We start from the raw sequence: 25610 nt of genomic DNA on the forward strand, positions 1-25610 counted from the left end.
AACTCTCTAGCATTACCTTTAATTATAAGGTAAGTTTTACCTCTTTGTAGACGTCAACTTACATTCTTTGCTATCTATGTTCAACCTATCAACGGATCACTTAATACTACGATCTAGTGTTATTCCTTTTTACTGATAAAGAAAAATATTCCAATATATTCACATTTTCTTTTGCCAAAAAAAACACAATTAAGTCGTGGGCACACATCCATCCATTCGTATAGCTATTGAATGATTTGAATCATTGATCGTCATCTAATTGTGGGGCAAATATTCTTTTATTCCTCTACTTTTTTACAACTGTTTACAAGATGGAGATAATAATTAATTTTCAGAAAAATAAAATAAAAATAAAAATACTAAGATTAAGCAGGATCAGGAAGCAGTGGAATGAGCTTGGGGCTGAGCGCGACAGATTGGGCAGCTCGAATGGGTCGAAAGCCACGTGTCCACACACTCAGAGTGGTAACTATGGCGGCAGTTCGGCAGAACCTTCACCTTCTCGCCGTCTTCGAACACGCCCAGGCATATGCAGCACTCGCCACCGCTGCCGGCTTCCAAATCCCGGTTCGATTCCTGGTACAGCACAATCGGCAAGGCGCGGATGAAGGCGGCGTCAAGGCCCTCGGGCCGATTCAGCGGCGGCGCGGGGGGCGCGTCGGAGGAGACGTTGTGGAGGTGGAAACGGCAGAGCCAGCGCGCGTAGAGCAGGAACAGTGTGACGAGGAGGACGACGGTGAAGATTACGACGACGACGAACAGCGTCTTGCCTCGGACGCGGAACTGATCGTCGTCAAGGACGGTGAAGTGGACGTTTAACGGCTGATTGTCTTGGGAGGTCATTGGTGGCAATTGGGAAGGTCCGGCGGCGTAATTATTGGAAGATTGGAAGTGGGTTTTAGATTTTGGTGGGTTTAAGTGAGATTAGAACGTGATTAGCGAAAGAAGGATTAGATTTGTATATATAGTAGAGGTTGGTGAGGCGGCCATTGTTAGCTTAAAAGAGAGCTGAGTAGCAATTTAATAGTGTTACACAGTTCTTGAATGATTTTTTATTTTTTATTTTTTATTGGGGAATAAGATATTATTTGTAGATAAAGGTATCAGGCTTGTAGCATTGGTGGGTACACATTTGACTTGTAAATTTGGATTTTTGTTATCTTTACCTTATCCTCACTTCATTTTTATTTTTCTTATTTTTCTGGGCCTTACGAATTTGCTTCTTAATGTTGTTTGAGCAGTCGTCTCAATACAAAAGAGGAAATTACAGCAGTAATTTCTTAATTTTAAATTAGTTTGAGAAGTCTTTTAACTAAAAATTTATATTTATTGGTCTTTTAACTTATCAAAACATGCAAGTATGCTCTTTTTTGTTAACTCTGTAAAAATTTCAGTCAAAATGAGTAACGTGCCCCACATATGAAGCTGAATCAATGTGTAAATACGAAAAATCAAATGAGAAAAATTGTAACTATTCTCCATCAACTTTAACTCAATTGAAGAAATACAATCCATCAACTTAACATCATTGGAGCAAGGGGTGTGCTATCCACACACCATTATTAATTTTTATCCGTTGATCTTCTTCAATTCATCGGATCCGACGAACGAAAATTAGAAGGGTATGCAAAAAGTAAAATGGGGTGTGTGGATATCACACGCCATGGAGCAATGGTCCCTCACTTAATTTTAATTCGGTTGCAGAAATAGTCTTTCCACACAAGGTGTAAATTTTTAGTACTTTAGTACTATAAATGATTATTTTTCATATTAATATGAATCTGGGGTACACCAATTTAGATTTGTAAGAATAAGAGTTTTTCTTTTAATTTTAGAAAGAATAAGATGAATAATGAAAACGTAAACTATATAAGGGAATGAGATAATATAAGGCTAAATTTAAAGGGGGACCCAAGAAGAATGCTTTGTTTGCCTTGTATCTAGGTCGCCTGGGGTGACTTGAGGCTCTTTGCTTGTTCGATTCATGATGGTATCTCCACGAACATTAGAGCATGTCCACCGTGAGTGGATTGCCCAGCATCCCGCACCCAAAACAGGCCGGCCCCAGCCACATAGGCTAGGTGCTAGTGTATTTTTTTAAGGATGAACTTGCTTTTTTAGGTGTTGCAAATGTGCATTGGTTGTACTAATCCATCTGAACATAGAAAAAGGAAAACTATCTAATCAACGTAAAAGATCAGCTGGCTTTTCTCTGTCTTTTATCTTATCAAGTAAACTTCAACTTTATTTATCAAGTTTTCAAAAATTATTTACTACTCTAAGTACAGAAGATTCACAAAAATTTGAAAAATTATCACAGCTTTAATATATTTTTTGAAATAATTGACAGTGTAGTTTCTGTTTAATAAAGTTCAACATTAAAAACAAATGAAAACTAATGAAAAGGGCTTGAAAACTTTGAGTTTTAATGATAAAGACAAAATAAAGGGTAAAGTGAATAGTACCAGGATTGATTTTTTAGTGTAAAAATGTGGTTTTTCGTTAAAGTGAACAGTACCGGGTGCTTTTCGTTAAAGTTCCCAAAAAACAATGGGGGATTTTGTTCTTTGGAGTCACCTTTACTTTCCACGGGAGGGACTTTTAAAATCACAAAATCTACTCAAACAAATTACTAGTAAAATACTATATGCACACTATAATTTTTATTTAGAAGTGCTTCTAAAATGATTGAAAACGTTTTTAAACGAAAGATTATTGGATTCCATTTTTACACAAAGCACCAGTTATGTGCTTCTTGCATGAAGTGCTTAAGTGATTTCTAAAATTCACTTGCAGTTGGTTTCAAAAAACATTTTATCCAAAACGCTTCGTATTACAAACAATTCCATAAAGACAATAAACAAAGAAACAAAGAATTTTTAAAATAGAAATATTTTATTTGAAAATTCCCTTAAACATATTGCATCTAAAGTTATTTTCCATATCTATCCATCTGTTTTTGTAGTACATGCTTAACAAATTTAACCTAAATTTTATGAAACTTCAAAGTCCACACCCAAACAAACTCAGATCACGACATATCATTATACAGGAAATCATCAGTTCTTCTCTTCTTTTTGGAGATCCTAATAGTGACAGTAATTAATTGTTACACAAGCAACATGAATTGAAGACGAGGGGATAATGCATGGAAAAACATGTTACCCGAAACCATACATGCACATTTGCATTGGACCCTTTTAGATATTGCAAATAAAAATCACAAATTTATAGTTTATCTTTTCACAATGTTATAAATACAAAAGCAAAGTAATACTTATCCGCAACGACGATTTAAATTATTTTTTAAGTTTTCAGAGATAAATGTACTTTTTGAACACCAAATTAGTAGGAACCTTGTAAGAATCACACCAATGGGGTACTTCCCTATGCTAAAAATTATACAAATTTAAAGTTAGTGGCTGGGAACTGTTGAAGGTAGAACCGATTTATAGCCATCCAGAGAACGAAGGGCCAGCTTAATCTTCGAAAGGGCGTTTTACAGGAGGCCGTAGATTCCTTTCAGCTGTATATGTGATATACATGAGCCATATTAAACAGTGTGATGGTCGACTACTGCTTGAGCTTCAGAAAATAAATATCACTTAATGGAGTTCATCTCCTTTACTTATTGTTAAAACTTCAAGCCCAAAACTCACTCAGATATAGAACAATGTCAAAAGTTGTAGTTCGGCCTACCTAGCCCTAATCTTATTCTTAAACGTATGAATACCAAGAAAGACCAGAAAATACTTACACATGTATATCCAACTTGGAGCAATTGTTCAATGTAGCACTGTGGCCTATTAATTAAGTTCATGATGTATATGTTAACTCAAGGACTCATATTCCAACGCCAGAGGTGATGAGTATGAGTATATTTTTTGTTTTTTCTTTTAACGCAAAGACTTTTATTCTTAGATTTCGAGTCACGGCATTGGAAATTAATTTCATAGGACAATATGGCTTATATGCATTAAAAAATCATTGAAGTCAAAACTCAAGATCTTGTTACTATTAATTTACTGTGTATCATTTTATTATGCTGACATAGGTTTTACCTTCTACTCAAATCTCATACAGTAATTTAAATTTTGGATCTCACATTAACCTGAGACTTATATATAAGTTGGACTCATATTTAGACTCAAATCTGAAATGTGGACTAAATAAACAATACTACGACAAAATAACAATAAAAACTATTTAGACATGTACACAACACACTCGCTAATAGAGGTATGCCCTATCATTGTATGTCGCATTGGGACGGTGTAACCCGCCTATATTATAAAGCATATTAAATTTAGCTAATGTGTCCAAATAGCATCACTCACAAATTAAATACCAATTCATGCCTGGATGGCCCAAATCTTCTTTTGGCAACCGCAAAGATCCCTTGGTGTAAGAGACATATCAGACTGGAATTAATCCCACTGGAATTAATCCCAGGACTTTTCACAACCAGCTTAACCAAAATAGGTAATTGAAGTATATTTTACGGACATTTAACAATACCCTCCTTCAGTGGTTCATTTACTTTAAAACTAAAGATTATCATATACAATCTACAGATCATCAAGAGGCAAACTATATATAGTGTATGTTATATGATCCGGAAAAGCTTAAGCCAGTATGAACCCAAAATGTGCTTGAAAGTAGTTTGGCAAACTAGTGATCCAAAACTCACAATTCTCAAACATCCTTTCATTGAAACCTATCTCTTATCTTCTGGTGCTGCCGTCGATTATGAATGAGCTTAACTTTACTAAGTTTCCAACATAAATCTTACACAAAAGTTCTTAATATACAAGTCAAACCATATAATTAATTAGAGAAGAGAATAGTACCCAAGATCGATTGCATATGATATGTGTGTTTTTTGTATTTATCAAGGGATCAATTATGAAGCAGGGCTCTTATTTCTTCTTTTCTTTTTTATTTTTTTATTTTTTTTGGTATTGCCCCAAAAAGAGGAAGATTACAGTGGGATAGCCCTAATTTATTTAGGGCATCACCAGCCAAAAGCTCTACCATGGATAGAGGAAGAGAGACAAGATAGATGATTACAGTGAGACAGAAGATAACTAATACATGAGACCTTACCAAGGACAACACTAGTTCCACGCTGCTCCCCTTGCTCCAACATGTTGAACACTAGAATAATTTCAATTTTCGGTAATGCAAATACACACATAAAACAATTACCCAATATACCAAATTTTCCTTTCAGATCAAGCAATATTATAACTAATTATATTAATTATTGGTATGTATATATATGCTTTAGGTAACTAAGGAAATTAAGGATACAATATTTCTCAGTTCAGGAAGAAAAAAACGAAGAGAGAGTAATAGCATTTCTTCTTTTATCCCAAAACTACATCCTAATGACTAAAATTGCCTATACTAAATCTGATTACAAAAATAAAAAATCAAGTCCTAATTTCATGAAAATTCCCATGCCGAAACTCCACTAAGCTTTGAGATCTTTATGATACATAAGCAACCTTACCTCAGATCGATCTTTATGCAACATAACAAGCTATCGTCATTAATCCAATTGCCAACCCCTTGTGTTCATCAGAGCTTCTATCGATCGATCATATTGTAACGTCGTAAGCCTTAATTCGATACTAAATGCACTTTTTCACATCGTAATCAATCTTCGGGTATTTTGGGTTACCACAGTTGGAAAACAAAAAATATTCTCCATAGAGACCATAATTACTTCAAATTAATCTTGCATGCAAGCCTAGCCTATAGATTAAGCTTGAATTTTGAAAGGAATTGAATATATCTGTATCTCTCTCTCTTGTTCTTCTTCGAAATAGAGTGACATGCAGAACTAAATAAACTGACCTATATATATATAGTCAAGATCTCGAATTCTTCATGAATCCAATCCCTTAAAATCCAAGAAGAAAGGATCGCCGTAGTCCCAAAGGCCCGGCACACACTCTTCCTCGCTCGTCAGCGGCCACATCAACGGCGACATGGGTCCCACTGCCTCCACAGGAATATCCGAACACCCCGGTGCAACCTCCATAGGCTGCGTAGACAACCCCGATCCCACAAGCGAATTCACATCCTCGTACGAACAGCACTCCTGATTATTGTTATTCTGGTGGGGTACTTGTCGTTGGTATTGATCGTGACTAGGGTTTGGATGTAGATACGAGGTTGACGTGTCACAACCGCTGCCGCCGGATAATGCGATGGGGTACTGATGATGAAATTGTTGCACCACAATTTGTTGCTGCTGATGTTGCTGTTGTTGTTGGTGCAAAGGATTAATGTTGTTTTGATACTCATGATCTTGATCTAACATGTGATGAGGATGCTGATTCATACGTACGGACGAAGTTAGAGCACAACCGGCGACGGCCGCAGCAGCAGCAACGTTATGGTAGACTCCTAACCCTAAGTCAACACCGTATGGAACGAACCCCGAAGCCATGAGCGGGACCGGGTGGGCAGAGGAGGGGTAGGGCAGAGTAAGGCCGAAGCCCGAGGGGCGGGGGAGAAGTGGTCTTAGGGTTTGGGTGGAGGAGGTGGAGGTGGAGGAGGAAGCGGAAGAAGAGGAGCCCCGCGTGGAGTTCTGGGACGAGGAACCGGAGGGCTGGAGGTTAAGCTGGGCTCTGGAACCGTAAAGGATGATGGCGGCCCGGTCGTAGGCGCGGGCAGCGTCCTCGGCAGTGGCGAAGGTCCCGAGCCACTTGCGCGTCCGCTTACGCGGCTCACGGATCTCAGCCACCCATTTGCCCCAGCTGCGCTGGCGCACGCCGCGGTACCTGAACTTGTTGTTGTCAGGGCCTCCTTTGCCCTTGCACTTTCTGTTGTTGTTGTTGGTTATTTCTGTTGTGGCGGTGGAAGCGGTGGTAGAGTTGTCCTCAGTGGTTTTGTTGCTGTTGCTGTTGCTGTTGTCTTGGGGAAGGTGATGATCTGGTGCTGCTTCAGCTGCCGAATCGCGGTGTTGGTCTTCTTCCATAGGGTGAGGTGGCGGCGATCTTTAAAGGTGGAAAGCTGTGTGTGGGGGTGGGGTGGAAAGAATCAATGGTGGATGCAGACCACCACACACCACCTCGTTCAGTGTTCTCAATTAGTCGAAAGAAGAGAGGGTTTTTTCTGATATTGTGTCTGATTTCAATGCCATTTTTTGTTAATGGTGGACTAGGGCGGTGGTCTCTCTATTTATATATATTTTATGGATTTACTTTTCTGTGTTTTACGAGGAAGAGGAGAAATTTTTAGTTGTGACGGAAACATAAATGATGCATTACGTGTTTTTATGTAAGTTGTGAAAAATTTTAATTTTTAAATTATTAATCTTTTAACATACATATTTTACTATTTATATAAAGACATTTCGTGTAATGATCAGACTGAAAAATCTCTCGAGCAAGAGAGAGATTGTGAGGTGAGAGTCTGTGATACAGAGAGAGAGAGAGAGAGAGTGATTGCTGTGCAGTGAAGAAACAAGACCAGGCGCAGTGGCGCACATTGGTATGGTATTTGCAATCTGCCATTGCATTATTTACAACCTTGTTAAAATGGTATATGATGTTATTTCATTACATCAAGTTCATACGGATAATTTTAGGTATATCTGTTTTTTAGACAAAATTTGTAAATTATTTACATTTTATTAACTAAAAATAAAAACGTTAATTAATACAAAAATAAGAATTTACTTATTAAAATTACATCATATGATTTGTAAAATATAATTCAAATAGATAACCTCTATAGCATTACCTCTTCATATATACCTTGGTTTTGAATGTTTTTGGATTCCTGATCTTAAAATTATTCGTGACTAATGTAGTAAAAGAACATATTTAAAATGTACGTTTTGTCTCGGTGTTTTTGTGGTGACTAGTGTATTTTAATTTTTTGGTGTCCGTTTCTGTTAGACGATATTTTTTCGAAAAAGATCAATGAGACGATTCTAACTAGGCGCCGCTTTTTGTTACCATTTTGACGTTTTAATAATAGTTAGTAGGTAAAACAATACTTATAAATTTGAAGTTTAGGTAAAAAAATTTGGAACTGTTATTAACATTTCAAAAATTATTATTTTACACTTATAATTGCATTTTTTTAAGAATAAAAAATTTAGAGTAAAAAAATGAAAATTTAGAGTGCCAATAACAATTATTTTTTCTTTTTTATTTTCTATCTTTCTTTTTTTTTTTCTTTTTTCCAACGATAAAAGATTGGGAGATTTGATTAAATTCGAATTGAAACTTTACATCAAATGCTAGTGTTAAACAACATCAAGATTTTATTTAGTCCCAGTTAAAGATAAAAATTGTGCAAAAAAAAACCTACAAATAAAAAATAATTCACGTAAGCAATCTGTTAACTAGATTAATTATTGTTGTTTTGGTATTTTGCCTTTAAAGTTTAATATTAAAAGCCTTGATTTAATACGCTTGTTCTTTCATAATTTCGAATTCAAATTCCAAACTTTAATGGCTATATAAAAGTATGACTTACATAAGGCAAAACAAAAAACTCAACTCACTACTACATTTTGTAAGGAGTAGTAAATCTAAGGGCTATACTCTTGACAAGTGTCATAAGATTAGACAAGTAGTTAGTAGTTTGTTAAACAGTTAGCTTATAGTGTAATTAACATTAGTTGTATATATGCTATAAGGATGATGTAAATAGTTAAGTAAAATAATAAAAAACAAACAGATTACTTCTTCTTCAAGTATTCTCTCTCTCTCTTTGTCTCTCTCTCTCTCTAAGTTTGATATCTTTTTCTTTTTCTATATATGATCAAGCTTGGTTAACATGGTATCAATCGCCATTCCAGCTTCATCAGTGTTTGTTTCAGTGCAAGTATAAAGTCTTGGCCGTTCTTCGATCTTGGATTCTTTGCTTCTGCTACTGTATTCCTCTTGAATTGGATTCTTGATTTCTTGAATTGTATTCTTTCTGATTTAGGGTTTCTTTTCTCTAATTTTGGGATCGCAGTCTTCGATTCTAGTTATGCACGCTAACTGTTTGTGTTTTGTTCTCTAAGAATCGTCTTCTTGTCGATCAACAATGGTGACCGCCACTCAGTTACAGATATTGCAGTCTCCTATTACCTTTCTCATTTCATCGGTTTCAACCTCTGTAACCATGAAATTGGATGATACCAATTACCTAACTTGGCATTTCCAAATGCAACTCTTATTGGAAGGCCATGGAATTATGGGTTTTGTTGATGGGTCTACACCATGTCCTCCTCGGTTTCTTGCTTCTAACTCTGGAGATTCAGAGTCTTCCTCTAAGCAACCATCTGATTTGTCTTTTGTTCATAAGGAATCAGATGACTACTTGGTTTGGACGATGCATGATCGAGCATTGATGCAACTCATCACTGCTACTTTATCTCTATCTGCGATTTCTTGTGCAATTGGCAGTACAAGTGCTCGAGACTTATGGACTCGACTCAAAGAATAGTTCTCCACTGTTACTCGGACAAGCATTTTTCAGATGAAGTCTGAGTTGCAAACTATCAAAAAAGGTATTGATTCTGTCACTGTGTATCTTCAAAAAATTAAAGAAGCTAGGGATTATCTGTTAGCTGCTGGGGTTTATTTTGAGGATGATGATATTGTGATGGCCTATCCTCTAAGTACAACACAATTCGGTATGTGATAAGGAGGCGTGAATCAGTTATTTCATTGAAGGATCTTAGGTCACAGTTGCTTGCAGAAGAAGCCATGCTTGAGACTCTTAATACTGCTCATATGTTCAATGCATTAGTGGCTCAATCTCTAAAACCCTCCACTTTTAAGTCATAGTCTCAATCTGGTAGGCCATATTATTCATATAACACCAACCTTGGCTACAAATCTTCCAACAATAGGAACAAGGGCATATATAATTATAATACCACGTTCAATAACTCTCAACCATTCTTCAACAATGGTAATTCTGGTTCGGGTATTCTTGGCTCGGCTCCACAGTTTGGAATAACTCTTCTTATTCCTTGTTAAATTTGTGGAAAGACAAATCATTTGGCTGACACATGTAGGTTTTGGTATTCTCAAGAGTGTTAGATTTGTGGCAAGACCAATCATATGGCTATCACTTGCAAATTTCGAAATGTTGCTCAGTCTAATGGCTGTCAAATATGTGGTAACCCAAATCATAGTGCTGATTTCTGCTTTCAGAAAGGTTCTTCCTCTCCAATGACTGCCATGTATGTCAATCACAACCTTGATAATTCAGCTGCACCTCAATTGCCTTCTGCACCGCCTCAACAAGTTTGGATCACAGATACTGGAGCTACAAATCATATGACCATTAATTTGTCCAATCTGTCACTCGCTTCACCATATCCCTCTCATGAATCTATTCAAACAGCTAATGGTGCAGGTTTACCTATTTCTCATATTAGTCATTCCACTCTTCATACTCCATTGCAGTCTTTTCAACAAAAGTCTGTTCTATATGTTCCCAAATTGACACAGAATCTATTATTTGTCCATCGTATCTGTTTGGACAATAATTGCTGGTTAATTTTTTATGCCTTTTGTTTCTGGATTCAGGACAAAACCACAGGGAGGATTTTATACAAAGGGCAGTGTAAATGGGTTATATCCAGTCATTTCTCCATCAACTTCTGTTTTAGTAAAGAAGGCTTATGCAACTGCTTATCTTGGACATCAATTTATATCACGGCTTTTGCACCACAGATTAGGTCAATAGCTAATCCCATAGTCTCTCAAATCCTTCAAAAGTCAAATGTTCCTCATACTCTTGAGTCTTTACCTAGTGTTTGTTCTACATGTTTAGAGGGCAAGTTTAGTAAACTACCATTTCTTATGTCTTCATCCAAATATGTAAAACCTTTTGAGATTGTACATAGTGATGCTTGGGGCTCAGCTCCTTGTATTTCTGTTGAAGGCTTCAAATACTATGTTACTTTTATAGATGGGTGTACTAGGTTTTGTTGGATTTTTCCAATTTGCAATAAAAGTGATGTTGGTACTACCTTTGTCTCTTTTTATAATTTCATTGTCAATCAATTCAATGCTTCTGTTAAAGTGTTGCAATTTGATGGTGGGGGTGAATATATAGGCAAATCCTTTCAAAAAAAATTGGTGGACAAAGGCATTAATCATCACATGTCTTGTCCACATACCCTAGAGCAAAATGGGCTTGCCGAGAGAAAACATAGACATATTATAGAGACATTCATTACTCTTTTACAGACAGCTTCTTTACCACATTCTTTTTGGTCATTTGCTTGTCAAACTTCAGTCTACCTAATCAATCGAATGCCTTCTTCCACTTTGCACAATAAATCTCCTTTTGAGGTCTTGTTTAATTCTATTCCTGAGATTCATCACCTCATAGTATTTGGTTGTTCCTTCTACCCTTTACTTAGGCCCTATACACATAACAAACTACAACCTAGGACCACCAAGTGCATCTTCCTAGGGTATGCTTCCAAGTATAAGGGTTACGTTTGTTTTGAGGTCAATACAAAGAGAGTTTATATATCTCGCCATGTTCTGTTTGATGAGACCAAGTTCCCATAATCTACTTTGGTCTCTAAATCCTCATCAATGTCTACTATATTGCCTATTATGCAAACCTCTATACCTATACCAATCCCAAACCTTAATAATGTCACAGTTTATCCCAGTTTTGAATATGTGCCCATTTCCTTATCATTATCATTGTCACCATTACCCAGTACTGAATTTGTGCCCACTGCGACTAATTATGGAGAATTGAACAACAATGTTTCTACACCCCTGAATGTTTCCAGCTCTAGTTCTTCCATTGCTCCATCACCCATTACTGCCACTGCTCAACAATCATCTACTTCACTCTCTATGGTTCCTGATTTCCTAGGGGATCAACTTTAAGTGGTTTTGTCTATACCACCATTAAATATGCATCCTATGTAGACTCGGTCCAAGAGTGGGATCTCTAAAAAGATTGCTTTATTAGCTTCTGTTCATGAACATGGTGGTGTTGATTTAACTAAAGTCGAACCTGCAACATACAAATATGCACTTAAGTCTCCAGTATGGTTGGCTGCAATGAAAGATAGGTTAAGTGCTCTCCATAGTTAAGGCACTTGGTCTCTTGTCCCTCTTCCTCCTCACAAGAATTTAGTCAGCTACAAGTGGGTTTTCTAGATTAAAAAGAATGCAGATGGTTATATAGGGAGGTATAAGGCTCGATTGGTTGCAAAGGGTTATAATCAAGAATAAGGAATTGACTATGGTGAGACGTTTAGTCATGTTGTTAAACCCACTACAGTAAGGTTAGTACTTGCCTTGGCTGCTCAATTTAATTGGACCCTTCGCCAACTTGATGTGAAAAATGTTTTTCTGCATGTAAAGTAGTTAGTAGTTTGTTAAACAGTTAGCTTATAGTGTAAACAACATTAGTTGTATATATGTTATAAGGATGATTTAAACAGTTAAGGAAAATAATAAAAAACAAACAGATTACTTCTTTGTCAAGTATTCTCTCTCTCTCTCTCTCTCTCTCTCTCAGTCTGATATCTTCTTCTTCTTCTGTATATGATCAAGCTTAGTTAACACATTTAACAATTATTGCGACGAAGCAAAAGCCGTCGTGCAAAGAAGAAATTCGTTGTGCAAAGAATTGAACAACGAAAGCTTCGTCGCCATACTGTTGTCGCGCAAAGACTTGAAGTTAGGGTTTGCACAACGAAGATACTAAAGTTCGTCGTGCAAAGAATTTTGTGCGACATAAATAATATTCGTCGCACTAAGTTTTAAGGGACGAAGGCCTTCGTGGCGCAAGATTTAGAACCACAAAAGCTTGTTCATCGCACTAAGTTTTAAGGACAAAGGCCTTCGTTGCGCAAGATTTAGAACCACGAAGGCTTATCATTGCCTCGAATTAATGGTGATGAAAAATAAAGGAGATTTTTCAAAATGTCCAATATTCAAATGGTACCCCACATGTCATAATACAAGTGGAAGAAATGATATTCTTTTGTTGTAACCATGAATTGCCGTCATAATTGTTATTTCTTTCTTGGTGCTATAAAGACAATGAGTTGCCTCTGCTATAATTCCTTGCGCCACATTTTGTTCCTCGATCACTTCTAAAAGAAGGTTTTTTTTATTTTTTTTATTTTTAACAATTGATATTATCTGCACTCAAGATAGGGAGTAAATTTAGCCTCACAATATGCTAGTAATAATATGGTTCAAATTTATTTTTAGCGAAAATTAAATTAAAAACCTATCACTTACAAATGAAAGAGAATACTATCAAACTGTAATACTAAGTGCCACTTTTAAAAGTAGTTAAAACTAGAACTTAAAAAGAGATACTTTGATCCATGTCCTGAAATTGCAATCGGTCTCCAGCATGCTACTTACAACTTTACCAACGTCTCATTAAGTTAACCACGCGTATTTTCAAGGTGGTCAAAGTCGGCCATCCCAATTTGAAAATTTTGATTCAAATTGTTTTGAATTTCTTCTGCATGATTATCACTCTATTTTTTTTTTTTTTTTTTTGTGTTATTATGCTTTCAGACCATCACTAATGAAGATGCTACATTTCATTTTTATGGTTGATGTAACAAAATAAATTTTATTGTCTCTTATTTAAACGAAATATCAAATTAAAATACTTTTTAATATATAATTAAGAGTGTCAGAGTTTTAATAATAAAATATCCAATAACGAAGAAAATTAAAGAAATTGTAGGCTCAACATTACATATATAACAAAACCAAAAATGGGCAATGCCTACATCTTTGTCGTCAAAGTGGAAAATATCAAGCCATGTAGGATTTTGACATATCTTTTAATTTGAACTAAAGTCATATTTTTCGGTCAAAATAGTTCACGTAACATTGTTTACGTCTCCTTTGGAGATGCTCTTATTTACCACATTGATGACATCTTCTTTAGAAACGCTCTTAATTGTCTTATTTTTGCAGATATTTTATATTTATGATTTCTCATTCATCTTAAAAAAATTGAAAATTTGAAACTGTGATTTTTATTTTTCTAAATCGATTCAAAATCTTATATAGGATAAATAGTAGTATTGCTCATACCTAGATACTTAACTACTACTTGCATGTATATTTTATGCGTCAGAGGATACATTCTTATCATGAGACCTTGAACGAAAAATAGAGAAATTTGAACACGATTTTTTAAAAGTGGAATTTTCTATAAACTCTCATCATCTCATTTTTTTTTAATTTTACTTTTCGTGCTAATATTGTAAAATATTATGCAAAAATATAGATTGTAGAAAATCTATAAAGAGTCTTATTTTTAAAAGAATCTCCTTAACAACTCTTCGAAAAATATCAACATGTATAGAACTAGTAGTTGTGATAATGTTAATGATAGTATATACACACACACACACGTAGTATGTTCTATGGCTTGTAGTTTTGTATGACAACTATCAGACAGTCCTGCAAGAATCTGCTGTTAATTAAATATCAAAATAAAATTCATATAAAATTGCATATGGCTGTGGTAGTAACGTGTTTTGATTATTATTCTTTTTCTACAATATTTTGTGCCTGTAAACAATCAATACAAGCATAATCCTACCATACGGTATTCGACAAAAATTGTTTTATATTAATCATTTGAAAATATGAAAAATAGAGGGTTTGTTGGCAATGAGACTATCACATCCTAGCCCTCACCACATCCTAGACTTAACTTCATCGTAGCACGATATTATCTGTTTTGGGCCTCGACTACGCTTTCACGGTTTTGTTTCTGGGAACTCACACGATAAATTCTCAGTGGGTCATCCATCATGGGATTGCTCTTGCACGAACTCGCTTAACTTCGGAGTTCCGATGGAACCCGAAGCCAATAAGCTCCTAAAAGGCGTCATGCTAGGTAGAGATGAGAATAAACATATAAGGCTTAGAGGATACACTCCCCTGAGCGATGTGGGATGTTACAGAAACAAACTTAGATATTAGACTAGTCAAAAGAACGATTCTTACCAACTCAATCAACATTCGTTGATAATAGTTCTAAAACTTTCATTAAGTAATATGTGCATGCCAATTACAAACCAAACCTAAACAAACAGCAGTGTCGATAAGCAAATATAATAAGGCCTAAACCCATTATTGTTCGATTGTAATTTGGAATTGAAACTAAACATTAAAACCAGTTGGACTTGGACGACACCAATAAGAGAGATTTTTCAATATGACTGGAATACAAGATGATATATTATGTGTTATTATATAAATAGTAAGATATATGTGATAAAAAGTTAATAACTTAAAAAATATAATTTTTCATCACTTATATAAAAACACATGATGTACCATCTGTGTTTCAGAATAAAATTTTTCTCCCCAAATAGATATGGAGGGACAATTTCTGTCTTCTGATACGATGCCCTAGCCCTGTTGCAAAAACAAATAAAACTAATATAGTTTCCAAAAAATAAAACTAATATATAAATATATTTACATAAAAGATTAGGCGACTTTGTGCCCTTAGCTTGTTCTCCACTCAGTCTGGACAACTCTTGGAATATTTGATCAGCATTTTGCTTGTTGTAAGCATGGAGGGGAGCTGTTCCAATCTGAGCCACACCTCTCCTTCGATACAATTTCTTTTCAACAAATTATCCTTTTCTTGTTGTACGACAAATATATATGTACAAATGAGGTAATCGATGTGAGTTCATAGCAGCGATTTCGATCGTAGTCTATGTTATTTTGTCAACAAAAAGTTTATTGAAGAAAGAAAATTTACAAAGAATCGAGGTGAATTAGTGACATTGAAATTTATTGATCAAAAAGACAAAGACAAAAAAAAAGAAGATAGACACTGAACTATGTACTTTTCTTTGATCGTACGCATTGTAAAGGCATCTGAATATATGAACCAATTCAACACACATCCCAGGCCCTGTATAGCACTGACATGATCTAAAAGGCATCGATCCAATCAGGAAAAAAACAGAAGCATTTTCTATGTAGTGTTCTCATTGTTTATATAGATACGGTATCGTTTCTTTATAAGATATATGACGTATAGAGGCAATTAAAAACCTTTTGCTTGCTTCAGTTTCACTTTTTGCATTTGTAGAGAGAATGTCCGGAATGCAAGGGGTTTTTGCCCGTTGGGGGAGCTTGATAGGGTTTCCCCTCTTCAAAGTGCTAAATGCTAAGCCTTCTATTTATACTATCCCAGTAGAGATGCTTTCTCTGCATGTTTATTTACAAGAAATGTAATAATAAACTTTCTCCGATTCTTGACTAAAACATAAGTAATAGAATATATATAGAGAGAATCACAGTAATAAGAGGAATAGCTATTCCTGACAAATTTTCAGGTTTAGTATGATTCACGAATATCATTACTTATATTGTCTCAACTTAATCATCTTTTGTTAGGTTTTGAGTTTTATTACAAAAGATTTCAGTGATATAAAAGGTAAAAACTCTCATATATTAATCATCGCTTGGAATCAACATGTGACTGTGGAACACAACGGTAAAATAATATGAAAAGTCATGCTTGATTTCAATACTTCAAATAGATGGGTTTCCCCGTATATACACAAGGGTGAAGTGCCGATTTAGTCCCTGAACTATCACTTCAATGAAAATTAGGTCCCTGAATTATTTTTTTGGTAAAATAAGTCCCTAAATTCATTACAAATTGCTAATTTCATCCCTACTATTATATTCAAAGCTTTTTTATCCAATTTTTCATCAACTTAAGTCACTTGACACACTTTAGAGTGTAATACCATCATTTTCTTGTCTATCAGCCCTTAACATTTCATATAAGTTGCGAATTTAATGTCTAATTTACCCTTGAAAGTTAACTCACACTATTTCTTTATGAAAAACTATCAATTTATCCTCCAAAGTTAACTCCATACACTATTTCTTTATGAAAAACTACCAATCTACCCTCCAATATGTATCACATGTAAGTAACGTGACTTAAATTGATGAAAAATTGAATATAGTAGCTTCGAATATAACATTATGAATGTAATTGGTAGATTTTTATAATTCAGGGATTAATTTTTCTGAAAAAAAATATTTTAAGGACCTAATTTTCACTAAAGTGATAATTCAAGGACTAAATTGATTGTTCACCCTATACACAAATATCTAATGCACAACGCATGGGCTCTCAAAATGAAGCACTGAAATTAAGATAAAATAAAGGACAAGGGAACCTAGTCCCTCCAGATGTTTGATCAACCACATGAAGCTATATTTGAAGATCCTCGTCCTAGTGAAACCTTGTCAATTTGAAAAGTCAATCCTACGCCGTGGGAATGGTGCATCAAGTAAATAAAAATCTAGATAAGCACGAAGCTCGCATGAGCAGTGAGTAGGTAATTATGGTTCACAATGTACGCTAGGTGTCACATTCCGGTCTGGGACGGATCATTTTCCGGACCCGCTCCATCACCGTAGCAAGATATTGTCCGTTTTAGGTCCCGACCACGCCCTCACGATTTTGTTTTTGGGAACTCATAAGCAACTTCCCAGTGGGTCACCCATCATGAGAGTGCTCTGGTCTCCTTCTCACTTAACTTCAGAGTTCCTACGGAACCCGAAGCTAGTGAACTCCAAAAATGCCTCGTGCTAGGTAGAGATGTGAATATACATTTAAGGATCACTCTCCTAGGCAATGTGGGATGTTACACTAGGGTTCGATATGAATGAGTACTACTAATTCACAAAATCTAACCACAATAGTGTTTCTCAATGCCATCTTATCCTCAATTGCCACTATGCACTGTTACACATGTCACGTTGCCATGTTATCAATATTCACCTTCATATATAAAATTAAGCTATAGGGCTAGGGTGGTACTTTTGGGCCGAAGCCTACACTTCATACGGTCCCATAATTTCTTATATAACCATCTAGGAGGAAAGCATAAAGTCCCACAACCACTCAACGGAACTCGTCAAGAATCGTCACTCTATTGAACCTGACTAGAATTTAGAGTTCAAAACCTCTCAATGGAATTCATAGGATGTAGGATCAGACCAGCTCAACTGAATCATAGAAGAACTAGGACCCCAAACCAACTCAATGGAATCCATAGGTTGTTGGGTTCCCAACAACTCAACGAAACCATAAAGGAGGTAGGATTCCAAACCAACTTAATAGAATCCATATGATGTAGGGTTCCAGACCAACTCAACGGAACCATAAAGAAGTATGATTCCAGACCATTCATTGGAATCTAACTATCGCAATAGCAATCACACATTATCGACGATGTCATTTCTAACTCATTATAGGTGGAAATGGTAAATTCAATAGGACATACGTATAGCCACATTTTCACTGCGGTATTTTACGAAGGGATATTTTAAAAAATACTCACCTCGGGTCCAAAGCAATCACAAATCGGAAGGGCATTTAACCGAAGAAGTTAGATGACTGCCAACACCTATCAAAGTATATAACTAATTCTACTATTGATACAACGCGTTCCCCGATTCGAATCTCAAAGAACAAATATATAAATTGGATTTTGAACGTATTGCCAAAAACTATGTCACCATGTCATGCGCCGCTGCCACGCGTCGAAGTAGGCGATGGGCCTGCCAAAACCTCCCCCAGAAACCAGCCGACAAATATCCCACAATCCTAAGGGTGATTCCAAAAGATGGGCGGATTTTTAATGTTTAGTAATGAAAAATACACTTTAACTAACTAACTATACACTAAAAAATTAATGAAAATTAACATAAAATTACATAAATACGAAATACGAAAATTGAATAGAGATATTCAAGGAAAAGATTTCACGGTAATTGTATATTAATTTGTCATATGATCGAAGTGAGATCTTATTTTTCAACACACTCCCTCACGAGTGGCCCTACATGGGTCACAAGGGAAACCAATTTTCACATCTTTAACTGGTCACGTCACTACCGGAGCTAACTCAAATTTTCAAGAGCCCGGTAATCATTAAAGGACTAGAGCTAAAGCAAATTTTTGTTGGTCCAATCAGTCAATAACCTTAAACGGGAGCTAGTGCACGTTTTTGAAAAGCCTATTTTAAGGAGATAAATTTGAGCCTAGTAAATCGGGCCCAAAATGTGTCAAAAGAATAACCTGCTTTGATACCATGATAAACTTTTTAGGATCAGTGTGGTCCACCACCAAAATTTTAGATTTTGTCTCAACTTAACCACCTATTGCAAGGTGTTGGGTTTTATCACAAACGCCTTGGTGATATTAGGGGTAGGAATTGTATATTATTTTGTCATTTGAGCGATATGGAACCTTATTCTCCAACAATTCTCATACTCATTTGTCCAATTCATAGCTTGCCCTATTTGAAGAAGTAAACTTGTATAGAGTGTTGGAGCAAATTCCTCCCGACCAGCGTGAAAGTACCCAAATGAGTATTTAGTACTCAGTAAATGTCACAAATGTTGATTACAGAGAATAATGGGAGAGAATGGGATTATATACCAGTTTACAATTAATCATGCTCATCTCCTAAGCTATGCTTAACAAACACATACTAACATAATACACACGTGGCATATAAACATATATGCCAAATAATTAGAACCATCAACCTCCCATCTGGAGCTAAAAAAAACTCACATCTGATCACACAGAGACATAAAAAGGCATCAACTCCCATACTCTTAAGACTGTGACAAAGTTCAAATATGGGCTTTATTGCTAATGAGAATTCTAGAGAGCTGAGTTCATGCAAGGACAATGCATTAGGCCTGGACTAATTTAGAAGGATTTGAGATCAGAATTCAAAGTCAAACAAAAGCCCAAATAGGCTAAAGCTGCCGGCAACTGAATTCTATTTGTACGCTTGAAAAAGGTTATAACACAGCCACTCCTTCTGAGATAAGATATTGTGTTTGGTAGGTTACTGTGTTTGCTCCTCCTCATCCAACTTTGAATCGCATAGAGGTTAAATTATCAATATGCTTCTCTTCTCAACATCGTTTTGCCTTTCGGTATTTGCAAAAACATCTAAACAGTGTGCCTGACAAATTATTTAGGTGCCAGATTGACGAACAAACACAAACAATTACAGGTATGTTTGATTACTATTTAGTTTTTTATTTTTATTTTTTGTGTTAGTGACATGGGAAAAATAATTGGAAAAAAAAAGAGGGATGAAGAAGAGTGAATGAAGGATACCTTCACGCTGTAATCAACATTTGTAACATTTACTGAATACAGGTAAGATATGTATTGGAAGACACAAAAAATGAGAGTATGATGCTTGCATTTTCTCCTTGGGGGAATTACCTCATTCCTCCACTTACAAATAATATATCTTCACCGTTAAATCTCTTAATCTTCATTTGAAAATCATCCCAACAATAAGTCATTCAAATCGGAAATCGTTTAGTCATCCAAATGTATCAAACAAATCAACGGTTCATCATGAATATGTTACTTGGTATTTACACCATTGATTTTTTTTGATACATTGGGATTACTAAAACGGTCTTTGATTCGAATGAATTTCATATGGATAAACTTCATATGCAGATTACGAGATTGAACAATCTCAGTTATGAAACTTTAAATAGTAAACATACGTTATTTGAAAGTGAAGAAATGAGCTAATTCCCCAGGTGGAATACAACTATTATCCAAAATGAAACTAAAAAACTATGTCAAACTCTTTTCACTTTAAAAAATTTGTATTTATTCCTTTCATCTTTACTTAATGTTTTTTTTTATATATTCTTCTCGCGTATCACAACCATTAAAATAAAGTGAAAATAATTATCAAACAGATGTTGAGCTATGAGCTATGTGCTATAAATTTATACAATCATCTTAATGAGTAATCTTCCATTTGAATATATTGTTTAACGAACATCCATTTGAATATGTTGTTCAACATGTTCGTTAATACCTTTTGCATGGACATGAATTGAATCCAACGGTTCTCATCGCACAGTACAATTTACCAATTTGATCGCACGCATCTTGGACGACGACATGAGAAATTTAGAACAGTAAACCCTAAACCATCGCGCTCTCTCTCTCTCTCTCTCTCCAATTATACAAGTCAGAAAATACTATACAAAGTCAACGGCAAGAGCAAAAGAGAGAGGGAATTCTTTTCTACTGGTATTACTTATAAGTTATAACTTATAAGTAAGGACTCTTGACCAACATCTCGTAGTTGTCAACTGCACTTGTGGGGACCGCCACCATCACCTTAACAGATTCCCCCTGTTCATCATCACCATCGCCAGAACGTCCAGCTGGCAAAAACAAGCAGTACCTATCGCTGCATACGGGCCCCACGTGAACCGGCTTCCCCATCCCGAAGTCAACCCTCTCCAGCCCCAGCCTTGACCACTGCGACACGATCAGCACCCCCACAGAGTCCGGACAGGCCCTCCCCTCCCCGCTCACCAACTCCACCACCCTCCGCACGTGCTCCTCCTCTACCCTCTCCTTTGCGCGCTTCACCAGCTCAGCCGCGTGCCACAGACCCTTCTCCTCCAGCTCCCTCGCGCTGCATTGCGCGCACCCCAGCACGAACGCGTTCCCGTAATACCCACCGGGTAGACTCGGCCTGACTCGGTCACGTACGTTCACGCTGAATAAAATCTTTAGGGTTTGGTTTGGTGGTAGGTTCAATGCTCTTGCCCAACTGCGCCACACGTGGGCGGAGAGGACCTCGAACGACGTGTACGCTGATAACGAGGTACTGGGTCGACTCGTCGACACAGCGAGTTTCTTCAGCTCAATTAAATGTTTTTTATGGAAAGTGATCGAGGTGGGGGCGAGTCGTTCGTTGGCGAACCGAGTCACGAAGCCGGAAACGTCCGGGACCTTGCTGAACTCGGGGTGACTCGCCGCCTTGATTATGCGATGATGACATGGATTTAATGCACGATTTACGGGTTGTGGGTCCAGAAGGTGGCGATCCCATACAGGCTTGGGTTTGAACTCGCTAGTGAACCCACGCTTTCCGGCTGCCAGCCCGGCAAACGAATTGAGAAATTCGGCGCTTCCGATCCCGTCGCAGACGCAGTGGTTGAATCCCACGCCAAGTGCCGCCGCTCCATCTTTCAGCCACGTCAGTTGGACAACGAGCGGCGGAGCCCCTTTAAATACGTCAGCCACTTGGAGCGACAATAGCTTCCTCCACTCGGTGACGTAGCGCGGAGCCCGCTCAAAATTAGAGACCGCAACATTGTCGGAGACAGCTTCAATGAACACTGCGCCCTGAGCCCGACATACCACCTCGAGGCTGAAGCCATCGGGCTTGGGGCGCACTCTGCCTGCTAGCGGATAGTAAGGCACCAAAGCCTGAGCTAGTGCAGCCTTGACACGCGACGCAGTCGAGGCCTGATTCAGTTCCGGGCAAGGAGTGTAGACCAAGAGGTACTCGATGGTGAAGCGTAGGAAGAGCTGCGAATCGACGGCGGATAGGTTGAGAATGCAAGGCGGGGTGGGCGCGGAGGGCGTGACCACCACGGCCTCCTTTACACGGACAGAGCTTCCCATATCCTCTACTTTATAATGATCAAATAAATGAAGAATTTAATTAAACCTTGAGTTTTGTGTATTTTGGGCAATGTGGGGGGGTAGGGTTTTTGAGTTTGGTTTTTTTTCAGCTGAGCAATGGATGAATATATAAGAGAGAAAGGAATTTGTCGTGTTTAAGAGGGGTGTAGTAAAGTTCAGATTTGAAGGATTTTAAAGACTATAGAATCAGAGTGTAGTTAATTTAGGATTTTTAAAAAGGAAAGGATTTTGAAATTATGAGGTACTGAAAGTAGAATTTAAGGGGGCGTTTGTTTGCCCTTATTAAGTGGGATTAGATTGGACTGGACTAGCTGTTAGTCCAATACTGTGTTTGTTCCATGCTGGGACTAACATTAATGAGACTAAAGGGAACTAGCATGGACAAAACCCTTCACTAAGTGGTCTTAGCGAGACCCCCCAATAACCATGGGAGTAGCTAAGACTATCCTCTCTCGTCCTCGTCATGCTCAACAACCACTCTCGATAGACTCCTCGTCATCTCTGGTCACCTAGATCATAATAAAATATTAATAATTTATATATTAAATAATATAATATTAGAATTTGTTATTATCCAGCTTCTTAGTCTAACACTGCACCAAACGCTTCACTAAGTTAGTCCAGCTTAGTCTAGTCTAAGCCAGTCCAACTTAGTCCTTGAAGCTAGTCCAATCCGAGATAGTCCAGCGCAACAAATGCCCCCTAATAGAATTAAAAAAAAAATGTATTGAGCTCAGATATAGTCAATTAAGATTTTTAAAAAGTCTATACAAATCTATATGTATTCAAAATGTCATTAATCTTGAAGAATTTCATTAAGGGTTTGTTTGAAAGTAGTACTTTTAAAATGACTAAAAGTGATTTTGGTGAAATTGATTTTGGGTTATCGGAAGCATTTTAAGTGTTTTTTAGAAGAAACATCAGATATGTGATTCTTATAAGATGTACCTAAAAAGATTTTTTGGAATTCACTTGAATTTTTACCAAAGATTGGTTTAAACAATATCTTTACCAAAAACGTTTCAAGCCATTTTAAAAAAGCTTGCAAATGAAGATTTTGTAGAATTTAAAAATAAATTTTATGCATTACGAATTTCATCTCCACCACTAGAATTTCTTTTCAAGTTCCTCTGCCGCTCTCTATCACCACTAACATGTTATCTGGAAAATACACCTTACCCCTTCTCCAGACCCAATGGGACTAGTACGAAATCTCTCTGATATTCTCTCGCTGCGTGTGTGTATATGTATATACTTGTATCTAAAACCAAAGATTCTCTTTGTATCTCAAAACCCGTGTCAAAGAAGAACACACTTTGCTCTACTGGCTTCTTCTTCACCAACTCTACCTTCGGATGTGACATGTTCCCAGATTCTGACCCGAATATCCCCGGAAACCGTAGGCAGTTGCAGACTTGTCTCGAAGGAATGGAGCAACGCCAAGAAGTTACATTGCTAAGCCACTGTTCTTCCTTGTAAAATTACATGCTAAGCCGTTGTTCTTCCTTCTCTCTCTCAAGCTAATTTTACTGCTGATGGAATCCAATCCTTGACAAACAACCTTTGTTACACACAAGGTCTAAAATATCGATATTATCCCGATATTTTCATTGAAATTTATGTGTTTTTGGACTACTGATATTTCTGATATCATCGATATTTTAAACCTTGATAGGAACTCTATGTGGTACTAAGTCACTCATGTATCTTACCATGCAATGTATAAAGTGTAAAATATTATACTAATTCATTATATATAAATGATTATGGTGTATTTAAACTTTTTTCATTAATTACTACATATTTTCTACAATCATAATGTTTGCTAGCTCGCTATATAATCAACTTAAATCAGTTAAATCCATTATGCAATGCATTTCCTTCCAATTTTTTGTGATAAACTATTAGATAATTGACTAAATTAACATCCTGCAAAGTTTCAATAAAAATTTCTTAGTTTTTCTTACAATTTCCGTGATTTTTATTCAATTTTTATGGATATCGATAATATCCCGATATTTCTATCGAAATTTTCATGTTTTTGAACCATCGATATTTCCAATATCATTGATATTTTAAACCTTAGTTACACATATGCAAGGAATCCATAGAGATCTACATTAGAAACGAATATAAATTTGTTAAAATTCATATAAAATTATCAAGTTTATAAATATTATCGAGAATCTTTCACTCGGAAAAGTCAATACATTAAAATCTTCTAAAATTCAAATTAACCGCGCCCCTTTAACAAATCCAAGGCCATGTGTGTATGTTTTGCTGATTTGGTAACTGTGAAAGATTTGTACAAGATTCTCTGTGTGTTACTTTATGGAAAAAATTAGTATAAAAACAAAAAACTATTGTCAATTATTGCCTTCCCTTACTGATAGGTCTCTCTCCTACCGGTAGACTGATGAAAATATATACAAATAACATTTTCAACTAATCACTTAATCAAATATTTAATTAGTATATTCACTTTGTCCGGTGATATTAATTATTGAGAAACATTTATAGTATAATAAGTAACATCATTTATACTAATTTTTTTTTAACAAATGATAAGATAATTTATACAAAATCTTTCTAAACTACGAAGACGGGAATTCAAATGTAGATCCTCAAATTCAAGCCGAATCCTTTTAACCAATTAAACTAAATCTCTTGACATTATAAGTGCTTTATTGGAAAATGCACTTTTAAGAAGCTTATTTGCGAAAAATCCCCATTTAAAATAATAAATTTGAATTTAGTATTACTAGATTAGTTGGAGTAATATACATAAAATCTTAACTATGGTTCGGTTTAGATGAATTGTGTGCACCCTTAGAAATGTAATAGTTTGTGTAATGTGTTGATTATTCGCTTAATAATACTTTACTACTCAAAAGATGAGTAGGGATTCCTCCTCAAAATTGTCATTGCCGATTTACAGAATTTTATTTTTATGATCCGAACCATTCTTATTATAAATTAGTATTATTAAAAATAGATGCACATAAATACATAATTGGTAAAAGCATTACAAGTCATCTATGTATTTATTACAATAGATTGAGTAA

General features: G+C 36.2%; 3 protein-coding genes across 3 annotated transcripts; all 3 read right to left on the bottom strand.

Moving 5' to 3' along the window:
- Positions 1–259: 259 nt before the first annotated feature.
- LOC126617427 (RING-H2 finger protein ATL66) lies at positions 260–1034 on the bottom strand. The gene has a single exon (XM_050285518.1). It carries the CDS (start codon positions 841–843, stop codon positions 376–378), a length of 468 nt encoding a protein of 155 aa, XP_050141475.1. The 5' UTR covers positions 844–1034; the 3' UTR covers positions 260–375.
- A 4333-nt stretch (positions 1035–5367) lies between these two features.
- On the bottom strand, positions 5368–7137 carry LOC126627240 (ethylene-responsive transcription factor ABI4-like). The gene has a single exon (XM_050296704.1). The coding sequence runs from the start codon at positions 6989–6991 to the stop codon at positions 5894–5896; it is 1098 nt and encodes a 365-aa protein (XP_050152661.1). The 5' UTR covers positions 6992–7137; the 3' UTR covers positions 5368–5893.
- A 13698-nt stretch (positions 7138–20835) lies between these two features.
- On the bottom strand, positions 20836–22717 carry LOC126623322 (alcohol acyltransferase 9-like). The gene has a single exon (XM_050292212.1). The coding sequence runs from the start codon at positions 22522–22524 to the stop codon at positions 21154–21156; it is 1371 nt and encodes a 456-aa protein (XP_050148169.1). The 5' UTR covers positions 22525–22717; the 3' UTR covers positions 20836–21153.
- Positions 22718–25610: the final 2893 nt, after the last annotated feature.

The sequence above is a fragment of the Malus sylvestris genome, chromosome 1 (assembly GCF_916048215.2).
Source record: "Malus sylvestris chromosome 1, drMalSylv7.2, whole genome shotgun sequence".
NCBI lineage: Eukaryota > Viridiplantae > Streptophyta > Magnoliopsida > Rosales > Rosaceae > Malus > Malus sylvestris.